Source organism: Macrosteles quadrilineatus, unplaced genomic scaffold (genome assembly GCF_028750875.1).
Source record: "Macrosteles quadrilineatus isolate MER2022 unplaced genomic scaffold, UCM_ALF_1.0 Scaffold_9__3_contigs__length_116548681, whole genome shotgun sequence".
Classification (NCBI taxonomy): Eukaryota; Metazoa; Arthropoda; class Insecta; order Hemiptera; family Cicadellidae; genus Macrosteles; species Macrosteles quadrilineatus.
The window spans coordinates 53,797,472-53,814,103 of record NW_026542602.1 but is presented as its reverse complement, the minus strand read 5'-3'; the positions used below and the strand labels follow the sequence as shown (position 1 = coordinate 53,814,103).

Sequence of the window (16,632 nt, the reverse complement as noted above, 5' to 3'; positions counted from 1 at the left end):
TTTCAATCCCTTACACTTGTTTTTTATTGTTGTGCAGGTCGCAGACTACAAAGCGCCCAACCTGGAGGCTAGTGGTAACATGCAGCAAGGCATGTACGTACCCAAGGCCAAAGTGTGGGAGCAGCTGTATGATCCTATACATGTACTGTTGAGAGCCGTACACCGCCGGGACTTCCAGAACTCCATGGACAGATTCTCTGAGTAGTAAGTGCACCTTCTCTATTTTATTTGTACTTAATATTTGGATTTGTAACATAGGATTAGCAGTCTATTTGACTGTACTGGGTGAAACGGCAATTGTAAGTGAGTTTGTGGGACCAGAGAAAAGTGTGTGAGTTTTGTTGTGGGGAAATTTAGGATGGTCGTCAGATACCTTGTGGCATTTTGTTGTTAAATTATGGCATTTTGTGATGTTTGGTGTTAACAGATTTTAAAGTCAATTTCAGATTTTGAGTCAAGTTAAAATTATGTAAATAATACAGTAGAGTCCCGTTAGTCCGAAATGGTTGGGACCGGGCCCATTTCGGATTACCAAATATTTCGGATCAAACGTTTTTTTTGTTTTTTTTATTTTTTTTTTATTTTTTGAAATTTTTTTTGTCTTACTTCTTACTACTTTTTTTCGGACGCAGGCACAAGCCCGGGATTGTTTTTTCACATTACTTAAGGCTAGACCTATTGGCTGCAGCATTATCACGATAAAATCCATTTATGATTTGGCGGACAAAAATGTAAAATGTTACAGTAATAACAAAAATCGTAAAATTTTACTAAAATACTCTACAAAAAAAGTTTATCTCGCCCAGCCACTACAGAATACTTTGACGAGGTACAGCTAACTGTGTCAAAAGTTTGATAAAAAAATTTCAAAAAATTTCCAAAAAATATCAAAAAATTTCAAAAAAAATTTCAAAAAATATATATTTTTTGGTTTTGGATTAAGCGTACTTTCGGATTACCGAAGTTCGGATTATCGGGACTCCACTGTAGTGGGATTTAAATTTTGTCCTAGATTGAATATGTTTTCTCAGTTAAGACAAATTTAATTGTGGGCTAAAATGTGAATAAACTTAACTCAAACACAATGTTGTATGACAGTGCGCAGCAGATCGGACGCATCAGACACGGTACGACCGCCTGGCCACCATTCCGCACGCCGTGGCCGGTACACCCGGCGTACCAGGACCCACGCAAGGTGTTGCGCACCAAGGTGTTCCACGCGCTGGTGTGGACGGTGCTGTACAAGGCTACAATGGAGCATACAGTCAGTGAACATGTCACTGCCATCTTGATATATCTGCTGGAGCAAGCCATCGCCATCGATGACCCTCAAGATCAGGTGACTTAAAAAAATTGTTGTGTGTTTATTTGTTTTTAATTTGCAAAAATGTATGTGTAGCCTAATCACAAATTCAAAACTACTTACAGTCAATGACTCAGCCATATTACCAGATATTTAAAGTTAGTTCTGTCCAATGCCAAGGAATGTGTTTTTGTTTACAATTTGTTTTTCGATCTTTCAGCAATTGAAAGCATTGTTTAGCTAAATAAAACATCTGTCTTAAATAATAGCTTGTCTCTTGGCTATATAACCAAAAAAGTAAAACACTTTATAAAATTAACCTTAAAATATTCGAACAAAATTTTGTCGACTCTAGTCCCTGTGTCACCAACATGAGCTGGACATGAAAAACACGCTTCGGATTGAGATTTTCCAATGAGATGAATCTACTTGTTGATGTTGATTAATCTATGTATGATATTACTTACTACATTTCACATATCTTTGTATCTTTCCACATCTTCACATATCTTTCCATTATATCTTTGTTTTGATATTCCTCTCCTTCTCTCTAGCTTTTGTCAAATCTATCTTTTAAATTTCTTAAGGTAAGTAGTTCCATAACAAACAAACCATCCAGTGTCATGATGCTCAACCTGTGGTAGATAAGAAGTAAAATAGCTTGTGATTTTCAACATTAAATTAATTTTCTTTTCAAACAAACTAAAACTGTACATCTGATAAATTTATCTAGTCCATCTTGCCTTGATATCTAGTTACAACGTGTATGTTTGCAGTTGTGCCCGACAACGGTGAGTTCGCCTCAATCGAGACACGTCAGGGATACGGACCTCGGTAACTGGTTTGAGACGGACTGGCTCTCTTGCAACCTCCGTACTGTGATCCAGTCAATCACTCTGCCGGAGCCCATCTTTGTCTGTGACAGTGATAGTAAGTGTCTACGTGTTTATCATGTTTAGTAAGAGTTTTGTTGATGTCAAGAGTTCAGGTGTATTAATAATCGTGTTTAGTGTGTAGTGTTTATTTTTTTATGTAAACTGTGCCAGTACAAGTAATTGTTTGGTTGAGATATGTTATAGTAGAGTCTTGAATATCCGATCGTCAGTCACCTTTTGTTTTACCAACCCGCCTTGTGGACAATTGAGTTCCATGAACCACAAGTTACTTTGTTTAGTATGACTGTACAGCGTCGCGAGGGCATCAACCCATGTTTAAAAAAAATTGTATACTAGTAAGAAAGTTTATTTATTTTACAATATTTTACCTGTGGTCACGTAAAAATCATCTCCTGCGATCTTGGCAAAATTGTGGAAGTCTACCGTGGTCAAATCGACATCATTTCCAGGGTCTTGGAGTAAAACGTGAATTTTTTGATTTCACAATTTTTGCAAACCTGCAGTTGTGATTGTAAACGTCGGCTCGAGCTCAATTTTCTGATTTAGCGTTTGGCCTCTCGAGATTGTAGGCGAGAATCGCATGACTTTAAAATCGAGCCTCAATAGATATGTATAGCTTTTAATAAGACCTAAGGTCAGATATCCTAAAGAGTCAGTTACGCCAATATTGGATAAGAGGGGTTCTACTGTTTGTAACAATGACCTCAAAACAAGTAAATGAGTGGTTTTAATGGAAGGAAAATTTAAAGCCTTTTTAAATATTAATATTATTTATAATATTTATTATTTATAATATTATTAAATATTATTTAAATATTAGACCTATATGTACAGTTTATGCAACAAAATTTTCAATGCTTCGTAGGATGATATAGATTTAAGCATGATGTCATATTTGTGTCCTGACTTCTGACGTCGTCTAGTGTAATTTTATGTTGCTGAATGACAATAAAGATTATTATTATTATTAAAGCTACAAGATTTGAAAATAATTTTCACAACAGTTATAGTTATTATTTTTTGTGTTATCAGGCCTTTCTTGCTTGTGTTGGTCTAGGTTGGATTATTGAGACTATAGTGTACGTGTAATATTGTAGGTGACAGCGAGTGGGTGCAGGTAAGAAGTGGTACTCCAACTGGTCTGCCTCAAGTGCCCAGCATGCCAGCCCTGCTGCCTGCCAACGATGACCCACAATCCCAGTCGATGGCTTTGGTGCCTCACACACACAGTCAGGCTGCTATTGGTAAGATTGTTGATGATTAGTGCAATTCAAAGGGTTATTCAAAACGATAAGAAGTTATTCGACAATGTTACTTGAAACTGGGGAAGGTTTAGCTGTAATGTTCCCATAGGAATGTTGGTATACCCTGTCTCAGGTTTGGTTGGGACCATTTTATAAATCAATTAGTTTTAAAATTATCTATTATCTTTTCACTTGCAAGTGCATTATCCTTTGAGATGTGACTGATGGGATATCCATTGAGGAATGACTTGCAGACTCCTAGCCATTGTCTCTTTCCTCTTCTACACTTTGAGTCAGATAGCGTGCGTGAACTTGGTAGCACAAGATGGATTGAAATAGTTCTAAAAATATGCAGTTTTTCATCTGAGGCATGGAGTCAACAAATGTTGTGGATGCCAAAGATAAGATTACCTAAATTTTCCACTTTCTAGGTTTGTTAGAAAAAATGTAATACAAAATTTGTGAATTTCTTCTTGGATGACCCAGTATTTTTTTCAAACATTAAATACTCAAGAAACGTACGTTTTACCATCTACAGAATGTTTTGTCTCCGAGTTAAAATGTCGGTTAGTAGTATTTTCTCAACATCACCTGTGTAACTGTGGTGGTCTTTAACAGAAGGGTCTGAGCCAATGGAAGCACTGCCTCCGTCCACCCAGCCACTAGCAGTGACTGCTGGCAATGAGATGATCTCTGCTAGCAGCTTCCAACACCAGCCGTCCAGTAGCAGCGGTAGTAGCAACAGCCTCAGTCAGATGATCAACTTCCGTCGTCAACCTGGAAGTCAATGTTTACGAGCACTGCCGGGCCCGAGCTCCAGTGGTACCTCGTCCACTACGGTCGTTCAGCTCTCCAAGAGGTCACACAGCGATCGATCGGTTGGTGCTTTTTCCGCTCTAATTAGTTTTATGTTTAATTTAATCACTTCACTAAGTCAATTATGTATTTTGTGTAGTAATTTGAGCTGTGCAGAGTGAGTGTAGAATGGAGTGTATGAAGATTTTTACTGACTAGACATCACCTTTTTCTTTAGCCAAGGATCACGAACCTGGCATGATCTTGCAGACTCGTACTGCAATCGTAAAAGCTCAACTAAAGCACAATTTTCTACGTTGGCGTTTCATTTGAGTTTGCAGCTAAGCTCAGCTCGGCTCAAAAAGCAAGCCACTTGCACAACTCTAATATTTACGTTATATTATCTCTCTTTTTATTCAAATTTTATTTTTATTTTATAAATAATCTCATTTATGTTATAAAATACAATAATAATGCTATTAGGCCTATCCTGTTACTATTAGTTCTATTACGAGCTATTCTTTGACGTAACAGGTCTTGAGTGTTAAAGCAACAAGGTAGTGGTACTGGAAATAGCAGTATAATTAATGTGAACTTAAAACTTGGCTGCTTCAACAACAATTGCTTATTCTTCCCTTTGTGTTGATGTGGCAGAAACAACCAGACTTCTCCGTAGAGCTGCCCAGTCCAGAGCGAAGTATAGAAGCCAATGAGAGCATCATCTCACTTCTACTGAAGCTTCACTCCCACCTCTCCGGTGCTCCGGACTCCTTCAATCCAGATGAGCTGGAGGTGGACCGGGACTCTCGGATAGGCGACGGTGCCTTCTTTGTAGGAAAAGTGCTCCGAAGAATTATGGAAATTGACTCATTTTGTCGGTAAGATTATGCCAGATGAAACTCTAAACCTACTACAGAGTACCATTCTATTTTTAAATAAACAGTCTATCCTCGTTATTTTGTGCAATGTATATCTACTAGCAAACTATTATATGTTTATTAGCTGTAAACTGGAATTTGCATTACTAATGGATTCAGTACTGTATGTATGCAGTTGTATCTAAAGTCTTTTGTAAGTTTGTAAAGCTGAGAAGTATGCCATTACTAACAAAATGTTAATGTTTTCAGAGATAATGTTGTGCAGACGAGAGAGAGGTTATGGCCTCGGCAGCCAGAAGAAGGGGAAGCAGAAAGGAGAGAAAGAGAGGAAAAAGAGAGAGCAGAACGAAGAAGAAAAGCGAAAGAAAGACAACAAAAACTTATGGAGGAATTTGCCTCCAAACAGAAGCAGTTTATGGAGAAAGCGATGGAAACCGGTAGGTTTTTGGCATCCTTGATTAAATTAAGACATGACTTTTCCATTCAATCAATAAAAATTGTGAAACAAATTTTCATCAAAAAACTGATGTATTTGATCAAGTAAAATCAAAAATGCAACACTTCATTTTTAGTGGTTCAAGTTCAACATGTGTTTTTTGGGCTGTTCCTATTTTTCCATTTAATTACATGTGTCGGGGATGATTACCATAAAATTCAGCCATATGTTCAATGATACTGTTTCTGAGTGTTTGGTCTGACTGGTTCCAGAAGACGAAGCACTAGGCATGGACTGGGACGGAGCTGAGCAAGTGTTGACCACCAAGAAGGAGTATGATTGTGTTATCTGCAGCCAGACTTCTCCGAGCACTGATGAGAAGCCTATGGGATTGGCTGTGTTGGTGCAGGTCAGTAATGTGTTGTTTTTCAGCTGTTTACTGTATTATTTGCTATAGTAAATAGATGCTAACAGGCTCAAGCAGCATCAAGTAAAAGACTAGTTCAAAATAAATTCAACAATCTAAGGATACATTCTAAAAATGTCTCCTCAAGATCTAAATCGAAGGAAGCAAATGTCACTCTACGGTTCTTCATTTGTGTTGTGCTGACTGTCCAATTCTCCTGCAGTTAGACCTTAGATAGCATTAGACAGCCTTAGACTTTGTCATTTATAGTTTGAATTTAAACTTCCAATAATTAATTACACATTCCTACAAAGAAACAATTGAGTAAAGTACACTGCTTGTAAAGTTCGTTCCACCTACTTGTGCAACAAGGACATGTATCAAGAAAATACTCCGACCTTGAAAATAATCTTAATCTCATGACAAAATCCAACCACCTACAGAAGCAAAAACGTCTTCCTTCACCTACTGTAGCATTTACAGTAGCATTGGGAATTAATAAGGATAAATGTTTTCAGTTTTTTACACTATTTCAGTGAAATAAAAGCTTTACTCTTTAATTTCAATTCCATAGACTTTAAAAAAAACCAAGAACCTTACTGTTATCTGTTAAAAAAGAAATGTTATAGATTAAGTCGATCAACACTTAAGTTCATTTTTCAACATGAACTTAAATATACATTATATTGATTTGAAAGTTTAAATGAATGGATTAATGGACTTTTACTAATGACGTTTTCTTGGTAGGCTACAAGTGTGCTGGGACACAAGAGACGAAGTGCAGATCCTGCAGTGCTACCCACATCAGACGAAGAGAGGCAGGCGTTCCAACAGACTGGCAAACTCAGTTTGGCTGCTGACTTCGACCGGAAGATTGAAGAGCTTGACCGCGAGTTTGACCAGGTACAGAATTTATTCAGTTTTATTAGGAGGAACAGGAAAATACAGATAAGGCTTTCTTTACTCTGGAGTTTAATAGCTTACTCTCCGATGTTAAATGCAATTGGAATCACAAGCTTAAACGTTAATTCATTGGTGCTCTCACCCTAATCCTAATGTCTAGCTGTTGATTATGCTGTCAGATTGTCTGAGTGATGTTACTGATGTGCTTGTGTGTTTCAGTTGTCCTGGCTAGTGTCTGTCAACCTAGGCTGGGAGGGAGGCGTCCATGTACAAACTTGTGGACATCATTTACATCTCGACTGTCTCAAGGCTTATCTGCGCTCTCTGCGTAACCAACAGAGGCTCTCCTCTGAACGGTAACTGTCTAGTGAAAGTGATTACAGTAGAGTTATGATTGTTCAATCTTTGGTTATCTGACTTTCCGTGTAAGTCATTACAAGGTATTTCCGCGTGACATGGCTACCTGTACAATATAGAAATTAAATCAATGGAAGATACGTTTCAGGCTTTAAACACCTGCATTTGACACCTGCTTTGCCCATTACATACTGTCATAGATTTAAATACCACACTGTTTGTCAATTTCATATGTCTGCATACATTTCTATTATCGTCTGGTTTCTGTGTGATCGGAGCCGTAGTTTAGTGGTTGGTTATTTATAGCTAATACATGTATTTTACTGTTACAGCAGTAGTTTTTTTTTCTCTCAGGGGTTATATTTTTAAAGTTCCAAGTGTTTTATTTAATATAATTTTGTTGTATTAATCCGACCTAAATTCGATTTTATGGAATCCATTAAGACCTTTCTTGTTTCCAACCCTGCTAAAAAAGAATAAAACATGGGAAATTCAAATTCAAAATACAATATCTTACGAAAGTAGCAAAAGAAGCCAATTGTTCAAATGCAGATCCTATAGGGTGATAGATAATTAAAATACCAGGTGTATTTGGAGGAAGTTTTTTTTTTCAATCAAACAAACTGCCTTTATTCTTGAGTGCTTCTCAGTCCAAAGATTTTACAGATTTACAGTTTACATATTTACTCACGTCAAACAAGAACTAAAACTAAAATCTACAACCAAGAAGAACATTAATACCTTGATGAATTGATTTAGTCGCTGTATGATTTAATTTAAAACGTGTAAGTTAATCAAGCCTAACATTTAAATCTGTTTACAGAGGAGAGTACTCGTGTCCGCTGTGTCGAAGGCTAGCCAATTCAGTGCTACCACTACCGCCACAGCTGGGAGAGTGTGCGGCCGTCGTCCGCTCCAGGCCGGTCACGCTCAACGCAACCATCACTGAGCTGGTCAAGTTCCTCAAAGAGAATCCGCCCACTAACTCGGTATGTACAGAACAGCTGTAATAGAGTAGTAGATTTCACATTCCAGTGTTGAAGTTAGTTTTTGATGCTTTTAGAATGAAAGTGGAAGTATTTAAATTAAACCACCAACAAAGCTGTTTTTATTTATTTAATTAGTTACTCATTTCTATCAAATACTATTATTTTTTAACTAAAACTTGAAAATGAAACGACTTATTGTGAACAAAGCATGTTTAAGCCACGTTTAAACGAGGCCAGTAGGCAATGTTACGGGGCAGGTTACTTGCCTCTAATGTATTTCAAGTTTCCTGAGGCAGGTTGCCTACCAACTGGCTTCTTGTAAATGCTGCTTTGATGTCACATAAAAAAATTCAACACCTTAACAAAACCAGGGGGGGGGATTTTAATTTTAGCACGCTCTGGAGTGGCTCATTTACCTATATATTTTTTTAAACAAATCATAGTAGACAAAAGTATATTGACATGTAAAATCTTATTCCCGTCTTAGATGGGACATAGTTTTATTTATTAGGATAAATATTTATTAGAATAAATATAGTTTTACAAGTTATGATGGTAGCAGGATTTCCTTATAAACGATTCCCTTGTGCTCTATGCTACATCCTTAACTTAAAACTATAATCTTACAAAGTTTAACTGTTTTTGCTCTCACAGGTCGTATCCAACCTGATGGAAGCCATGCGCAAGTCCATGGAGGATATGACCAACTCGACGTACCTCAAGTTCAAACAGAAGAGCGGCACGCGGCTGCCGCAGACACTGTTTCTTTTTGTCACGTCCATCGCTCGGACCAACCTTGAGGTGGAGTTGGTGCAGCGAGAGGGGTCGTTGGTAACGCCAAAGAGCACCGACTGTATACCCAAGCGATCGTGTATCAGTGAGTAAAACTGATATGTTTAGTTAAGTCTTGGTGTACTATCGATTTTGTTGTCATTGAAAGGCAGAATGATTCAAATTTTGTATTATTTCATAAATTATTTTTAGTTTTCTTTAGAAAGAAGTAGAGTTATCTGAGAAAATTTAAAGTATGGGGCTGATAGATTCACGAGAAAAGGCACAAACCATTACATTGGTATTTTCTCCAATACAGGACACTTATTCAATGAGTAGATTCAAGTTAGAGGATTCAATCCCTTTTGAAAAAATGTTCAATCAGCTACTTGGCTTTCCTGTAAAATATTCCATTAAGTTGCTAATCATTTGGAAATAAGCCTAGTAATTATTGAGTCTTTTTTTATTCTTGTGGTTATGCAATTATGAAATAGGATTTTTTCACATGGGAGCAGAGTTGAAAATCAGAGATTTCTTCATGTTGGACTAAAAGATTTGTTAATCTTGTAAATTTAACCAATAAACGCAAAATGGTTCTGTAGTGTTATTAAATAGTCAATAGCTATCCAAATTTAAAAAATTCCTTTATAAACATCAAAATGTAAGTTCTACCAAGTTACACAGGACTATTGAATGCAAAGTGACAGCATATTTAAAACGTCACACCTTCACCTAGATCCCTTTGATGCCTCATTAAACCATCCAAGTAACATGAAACGTAGCTCATAAACCTCTCCAAAGTCAATACTATGTGTTGTGTGTTGCAGTGCCTTTGCTACACGTGTTGGCTGTCCACGCTCGTATGCTGGCCCACTGGCCGACCTGGGAGACGTTCAGACAGTTGTCCGGGGCCACTGAGGAGCCCCAGCAGGACTCTGCCCCTGCACTGTCTGTGGCCGGACCTCCCGTGCCTCTGCTGCTGTGTGACCCTTGCGCTCTGCTCACACAGTTCATTCTACTGCTTCCGCTGCACCTCGACCAGAGTACGTTACACAGTTTTGTGTTGTGGAGTTAAAAACATCTTTATTGCCATTTGTTTATAAATAAAATCGTTAACTTTAAACATTTATGAAACAGCTGTAACAGATTGTAATAATAATTTTTGATATGTAGAGGCATGCAAACTGTTGCATTTTCTAACAATGGTGAGCAAATTTAAATTATTTTTTGCCTTATTCATCTCTGGGTGAAGGTCTACAATGTTTAAAGTTTTGTCACAGATGAGATAAAAGTACTATTTACAATAAAATTAAAATTTATTTTATGTAACAATTTTTAAATTCAGCTTAAAACCTACTAGAAGGAATACCATCCTTCTAATTAAACATCTACCATATGTCCTTCACTTTATCCACAATCCCACCTGTTCCAACTTATCTACCATGATGGTGTTGCAGCTTACTTCTCGTGTGTGGTGAAGCTGCTGTACAACCTGCTGTACGTGCAAGTGACGGTGCAGCTGTCGTGCCTCATGTCAGAGTCACAGCGTAGTCAGTGGCGACGAAGCCCCCCGCCGGCCCCCGACACTCCTGTCAGTACACTGGATGACGCGATGGCTCTAACTATACACCTGCTGGACCACACGTCACTGTATCTCAGCGACGAGGCGCGCGACTCGCAGGAACTGCCTACTGTCGACCGCGCAGCCGTCGAAAACCAGGTTTGTACATACTCGTATTGTAGGTTGACAAATTTTGTTCATAGCAATACATCTTTCAGCTTTGAGCTGAATGTGTGTGTCATGCTGTTGTGTGGGGAACTTTCTAGTCATAGATGTAGAATCTTAATTGTAATCTTTTTGGTGAGTCAGTGGCGTCGGTAACGTCACAGACTTTGGGCCTAAGGCAGCAATGTGGTGGGTTCGGGTCCTGGTACCTACAACTACTTTAATTAGTACAGTTCGACCTTGTACTGTACTAGCTCACCCCTTGCTTTGCTGGATACGTTCCACGCACAGGCCACTGTGTCCCATGTGAACTAGCAAATGCAGAGTAAAAATGTCATTAAGAAATTCATTGGTGTGATGTTACATTCAAATATTTTTTTCAAGTTTGGAAATTTTAGAATGTCCTCTCTTAGAGTCATAGGTGGGGTTCCTTCTTGCGTCTTCTGTGGTTTCCTTAGGTGGTTTGGAGGTCGGTTGAACAGATTGTCTGTAAAGCATCTGGATTTCTTTTTTAGTTTGTGTAAAATGGTGGAGGTGGATCGATACAACTCGCCACACAAATCACATTAGGATCGATACAACTCGCCACACAAATCACATTATTAAAATTTATGTTCTGTATACTTTGCATTATTCAAATGTGGCAATCAGTTATTGTGAGTAAAACAATAATGTGTAACGAGTATACTATTATAGTTTCGTATATTCCTTGTTTCAGATTCAACAGTTATGTCTTCCATTTCTTCGCATTGCAGCGCTGTTAAGACATCATCTGTATGAGCAAGAATTGCCTAAAATTCATACAGAGTCCAGTGAATTTGTCATACTTGTTTACTATCTGGAGCTAGTTGAAGGTATGTTCACAATGTCCTTTAACTAATTAACATTTTTGTAAAAAAATCATAATCTTCTAATATTGATTGGAAAATATATTTAACTACGACCGTTTTTTAAAGTAGCCATTTCAGTCCAGTTCTTAGAATTGAAAAGTTTCACTTTACAGCTGTTTACTTTCATATCCGCATAGTTTCATTTCATATCCGCATAGTTTTATCATATCCACACAGGTAACGGACCAATGAGGTTCAAGTATTGAGAGAAAAGAATTAAAATTGTAATGCATCGAACGTCAACTATCAGCTGATCAGCTGATCAGTTGACCAATTTAATTGTTGATCCGACTTGTTCATGTTGATACTCGCGTATTCTTAATTAAGTTGGTGGAAGTCCAAAAATAAATGAAATATTTGCCGAATTGTACCTGATACAATATTATTTATGGTAAGAATGCTGCTAGCAATGTAATATTTAACGAAGTTTAACAAACACATAATTAGCTGATTATACAACAAGTCGTTGCATCACTTTCAGTGGCAATGACAATACACGAAAACATAACCTCTCTAAAAAGTTATCATTAGTGATTGTTAGTAATTAAATCCAGATTGATAGTAATTAAAAAACGGTCGTAGGTAAAGTAGTGTACGCAACTCGCGTTAATAGTCTTTACGACACTCGTAGAAGTTTTTAAGGCACTCGCCAAGGCTCGTGCCTTAAATTTTCTACTCGTGTCGTAAAGACTCACTTAACGCAATTGTTGCGTAAACTACTATTTCATAACAATGTACAAAAAAATGTATTGTGTGCCAGGCATTTATTAATGGTTTTTTTGTAAGGGAACAGTCAAAACCCTGGTCTTGTTACTATCTAATATTGACCTGTTGTTAAAAATTTCATTAATTGATGGCCCAGTGACAGATTGGATCTGGGTTTGGTAATGCCCACCACATCCAACCAGCGATTTTCAGGTTTGATGGGTTTTTCGTGTTCATTCTAACATTCTAACCTGATGTGGTCTGTTTCTGATAGTAAGAATCAGCTGTAGTCAATTATACAAGCTATTTACTCTACTTGATATTGTTGCAATCCACCTCAATCTACGGGTCCTCTATCTGTACAAAATATTTTTTCTCTCGAGCCAGCAGACTTCGTACTAAAAATCCCCCTCTAAGCAAAACTAGATTTTAATCTCCCACCCTGTACAGGTGGCATGACTCTGGAGCTGTTCAATGCAGCGGTAGCGCTCAGCTGGCCGGAGCCGACGGGCTGTCACCTGCTCGCCTGGACACGTCAGCTGTCGGAGTTCATCAACCACAACCAGGTGACAGCGAGAAGTTTCCTGTCCGAGCAACACCTGGTGTGGCATCAGCCCAGGCTGCTCAGTCTGCCAGAGCTGTACGACAAGATATTCCAGGTGAGCTACTGGTTATATTGCAATCCTTGCTAACCTGTCTATTCCCATGTTAATGTGCGATTGATAAACACATTAGGCTATGTCATAGCAAAGAAAACATGGCCGTAAAAATAAGACTGGCTTTTCAATCAACTGAATCACTGGTGGGATGTGGAAGTAGCTTTTGGGTAGATCGATCCAAGGTATCAAAATAACAAACACGTTTTTTCCAACACGTTTTACGTGTTGCAATTTTTCACACTAATGTTCAGAAAGGTGGGTAGCAAGGGGCAATTATTCAAATATTCAGGATACCAGCTATTCAACTGATATGTTGAGGAATGAGGACCCAGTTATCAGAAGGTAAATTTTCTTTTTTCTCAGGTAGGATTTGGATTATTTTAGTTTTTTTTCTGAGTGGGAATCTTGCAATAATATTGTGAATAGATATCTTTATTCCATTCATTTATGCTTATTCTGTATATTTGAATTGAATTGTATAGTTTGCACAGGCAAAAATTAAAAATCTTGCCACAACCTAAAAGCTAATCTAGTGCATTTGTTTCCTTACATATCTTAACATCATGTAGATGATCATGATAGGAAAAGATCAAGAAGTTAGTGTAAATGCAGGAGGAATAGGCTGTATGGACTACTTAAGTTGCAAGTGTTGATGTATGCTATGTGTCACAGTACTACCACCGACGGCAGTGCAGTCAGTGCCACAGCGTACCCAGGGAGACGTCGGTGTGTCTGGTGTGTGGCGCACTGGTGTGTCTCAAGGAGAACTGCTGCAAACAGCTGAACGTGTGCGAAGCTGTGCAGCACAGTGTGGACTGTGGTGCAGGCACTGCGATGTACCTGGTGGTCACCAGCAGCTACGTCATCGTCATACGGGGAAAACGAGCCTGTCTGTGGGGCAGCGTCTACCTCGACAGCTTCGGCGAGGAGGATAGAGAGCTCAAGTATGTTTACCGAATAATAAAGTTAAACAAAAAAGTTGACAGCATAATTTGTTTTATATTTCACCCCTACGAGGGGTCAAGGTTTCAGTTACCTGTTGTCTATCAATATGGTTTGTTCTAGTATAATTAACAGCTGTTTTGTGCTGAGAGAAGTGGAGCACATCATCAACTTGGAATGTCCAACTAATAATCCCTCATGGTGGAGTTTGGCAGGAGATTGAAATAACACGAAAAAGACGCCATTAAATTACACCACAATTAAATTAACACAAATCGTGCTGTACATCCTAACCTGATGTGATTAATTTCCAACAGCACGAAACAGCTGTAGTTTATTTCCGATTTTACAGACAATAGGTAGTTTAAACCTTTATTATTAGTGAGGATAGCAGGCTTGCCTGAATCGGAGTTTAAGATAAATGTTCTAGGTAGTTGAAACCTCAAAGTTATTTTATAACACATCAACCTTGATTTGTTGCCCCTACAAAGGGCTTCAGAAGAAAGAAGTAGATTGGTAGTCACTGATTTGAATAAACTAAATCAGTCATGCCAACACATCACTTTCTCTACATAACGATTCATTGTATAATGTTGTACTTTTGTCTAGTAATTACATATTACGCTGTTATAGGAGAGGTAAGCCGTTGTACCTGAGTCCAGGCAGGTATCAGTTGTTGCAACAACAATGGCTGGGACATCACTTCGACCACACGCCCAAGAAGTGGGTATGGCATCGCGACGCCCTGTAACCTACTCACTCCCTCACGATTTATACACTCGTAACCATTAAATTATCTGCGATTCACTTTCTAAAGTTCTGTTGGATTCGATCTTTATTTTCATCGTATTTTGTAACTATTTTGTACATTTGCGGGCTTCTCGCCCTTCGACTTGTTGAGTTGTTATTATCTTTACAGTTTATCTACTCTTAGGATATTTATTTTTCTGAACTGAGTTTTGTATGTTTTGTTGTTCTTTAACAGATTTTTATTTATAATGCAAACAGATTCAATCCTTAAACCTTTTCCACCCAATTTTTTGTAGGTTTTCTGTGTTAATTGGCTTACCTCTACAAAGATGAATTCCTCATAGAAAAACAAAGAAACTAATGAAAAATTGTTTTTTTTTATCACACCTTGGAAGTCTGTAAAATAGAAGGTAATCAGCCATGTTTTTCATCTTTGTACTGGTAATAGTTTTTCTTAAAAACCCTGAATTACCAATCATAGTTGCAATCGTTCATGTTTTTTCGGAATAGTTAATTAGCATTTTGATACCTTTTACTTCTCATTTCCAATTTTCCTCGTGTTCATTCTCCATGTATGTAATTTTAATTATTTATAATATTACTGTTTAAATATTTTCCTTATGCAGTGTAAGTAGAAAACTTATTCCTTTCAAACCTATATCACAATAATATACCTTCGCTATAACAACTTAATATTTAAGCTCATGTTATTGCTGAAATGCATATATTTTTATATCGGCACGAAACAGTTAATTATTGAACTCTTATACAATTTACAAAAGGTAGTAAAGTTGTAGGTTTGTTGATTCTGTAGGAAAAGAAAACTCCTAATGTCTGTGATAGTGGATACACAACTGAAGTTTGTATCCAATATGGAAAGACTATTGGTAAGCTTAACAATGAAAATGATTTGTTTATTAACTAATTATGTTTTAAGAATTAAACTTAAGTGATAGTTAAGAACCACATTAAAATTTTCACAATCATTTATATAGGATCTAAAAGAATCTTTGTAACAATTAATAATCAAATACATAGATTCGGCTTGGAGGCACTTTTACGGGGATATTTATTTCTATGTGATTTCTGATATAATGATCATTTATATTGTTGCTAAGCATGACTCTTTCAGAGTCAGCTGATGTAATATCATGTATATTATAAAGTATATAGTGGTTGGACTCGATGAGTTTATATCTTATTGTATTTAACAATTACGACTTGTAAATATATTGTACAAAGCTATTCAATCGCTTTAATAAATGATAACTTGTTGAAGCTTCGCCTAGACAAAGGCTTAATCTGCTAATTGAATGAATAAATGTTTGATATGAAATGCTTTTCTGTTTTATACAAACCCCTTAATCCCTTGTTATCCTTGTTAGACTACGGCATCGTCCTGTAATCCAGCTAATAGGAGGTCACAAACTGTGGATATTTATATACATGCAGTGCGGATACAATACTCCCTGGTGTGGATTAAGGTCCGCACAAGCGAGCACTACGATGATCCGCAGTACTATCCTGATAATTAGACCAATTTGTTAATTACAAGGCAAAAATGTGGCTCGGATTCCACTATAAACTGTAGGTCCCTTAGTTGCCATTGGCTGTATGGGCTATTAAGTAACAGCTGTGTCTAAGGAATATGTCGGCCTTAGTCACTATGAGATTGCGCTACTCATCTCCATTCATACTTGGCTTAAAATAACTGCATATCTATGGTGGCCATTTTATTATAAAGTTTATAAGTATCATTAAAAGGTTTTTATAAACAAAGTTTAATGATTGAGCCGATATAATCAGACTATGAACGTTGAATGAAGACAGATCATCCTCTAAGGGTAGCATGTCACACATTAGGAGTGTTATTGGCTAAAATACCCCAGTGAGCCATATCCTCTGAACAAATCATATAAAAAGTGACTCATTTAAAATAGAAATACCACAAAGTGGCTTGCAGGAAATTGTTCAAAATTGGA

The 16,632-nt window shown here is 37.4% G+C and overlaps 1 protein-coding gene across 2 annotated transcripts in view; it reads left to right on the top strand.

Moving 5' to 3' along the window:
- LOC129004332 (E3 ubiquitin-protein ligase Ubr3-like) overlaps window positions 1-15,986 on the top strand; it is a 77,118-nt gene extending 61,132 nt beyond the window's left edge. Inside the window, exons 14-31 of one of the 2 annotated variants that reach the window (XM_054432886.1) lie at window positions 38-204; window positions 1,099-1,339; window positions 2,080-2,233; window positions 3,297-3,443; window positions 4,062-4,321; window positions 4,893-5,116; window positions 5,366-5,553; window positions 5,828-5,961; window positions 6,706-6,861; window positions 7,081-7,217; window positions 8,042-8,207; window positions 8,862-9,084; window positions 9,806-10,021; window positions 10,436-10,698; window positions 11,423-11,558; window positions 12,750-12,958; window positions 13,631-13,902; window positions 14,534-15,986. In XM_054432886.1, coding sequence (XP_054288861.1) covers window positions 38-204; window positions 1,099-1,339; window positions 2,080-2,233; window positions 3,297-3,443; window positions 4,062-4,321; window positions 4,893-5,116; window positions 5,366-5,553; window positions 5,828-5,961; window positions 6,706-6,861; window positions 7,081-7,217; window positions 8,042-8,207; window positions 8,862-9,084; window positions 9,806-10,021; window positions 10,436-10,698; window positions 11,423-11,558; window positions 12,750-12,958; window positions 13,631-13,902; window positions 14,534-14,651 — 3,411 coding nt within the window. In that variant the 3' untranslated portion in view covers window positions 14,652-15,986. Of the gene's footprint in view, window positions 1-37; window positions 205-1,098; window positions 1,340-2,079; window positions 2,234-3,296; window positions 3,444-4,061; window positions 4,322-4,892; window positions 5,117-5,365; window positions 5,554-5,824; window positions 5,962-6,705; window positions 6,862-7,080; window positions 7,218-8,041; window positions 8,208-8,861; window positions 9,085-9,805; window positions 10,022-10,435; window positions 10,699-11,422; window positions 11,559-12,749; window positions 12,959-13,630; window positions 13,903-14,533 lie in introns of both variants that reach the window. The other variant, XM_054432885.1, reaches the window with a different exon arrangement.
- Window positions 15,987-16,632: the final 646 nt, after the last annotated feature.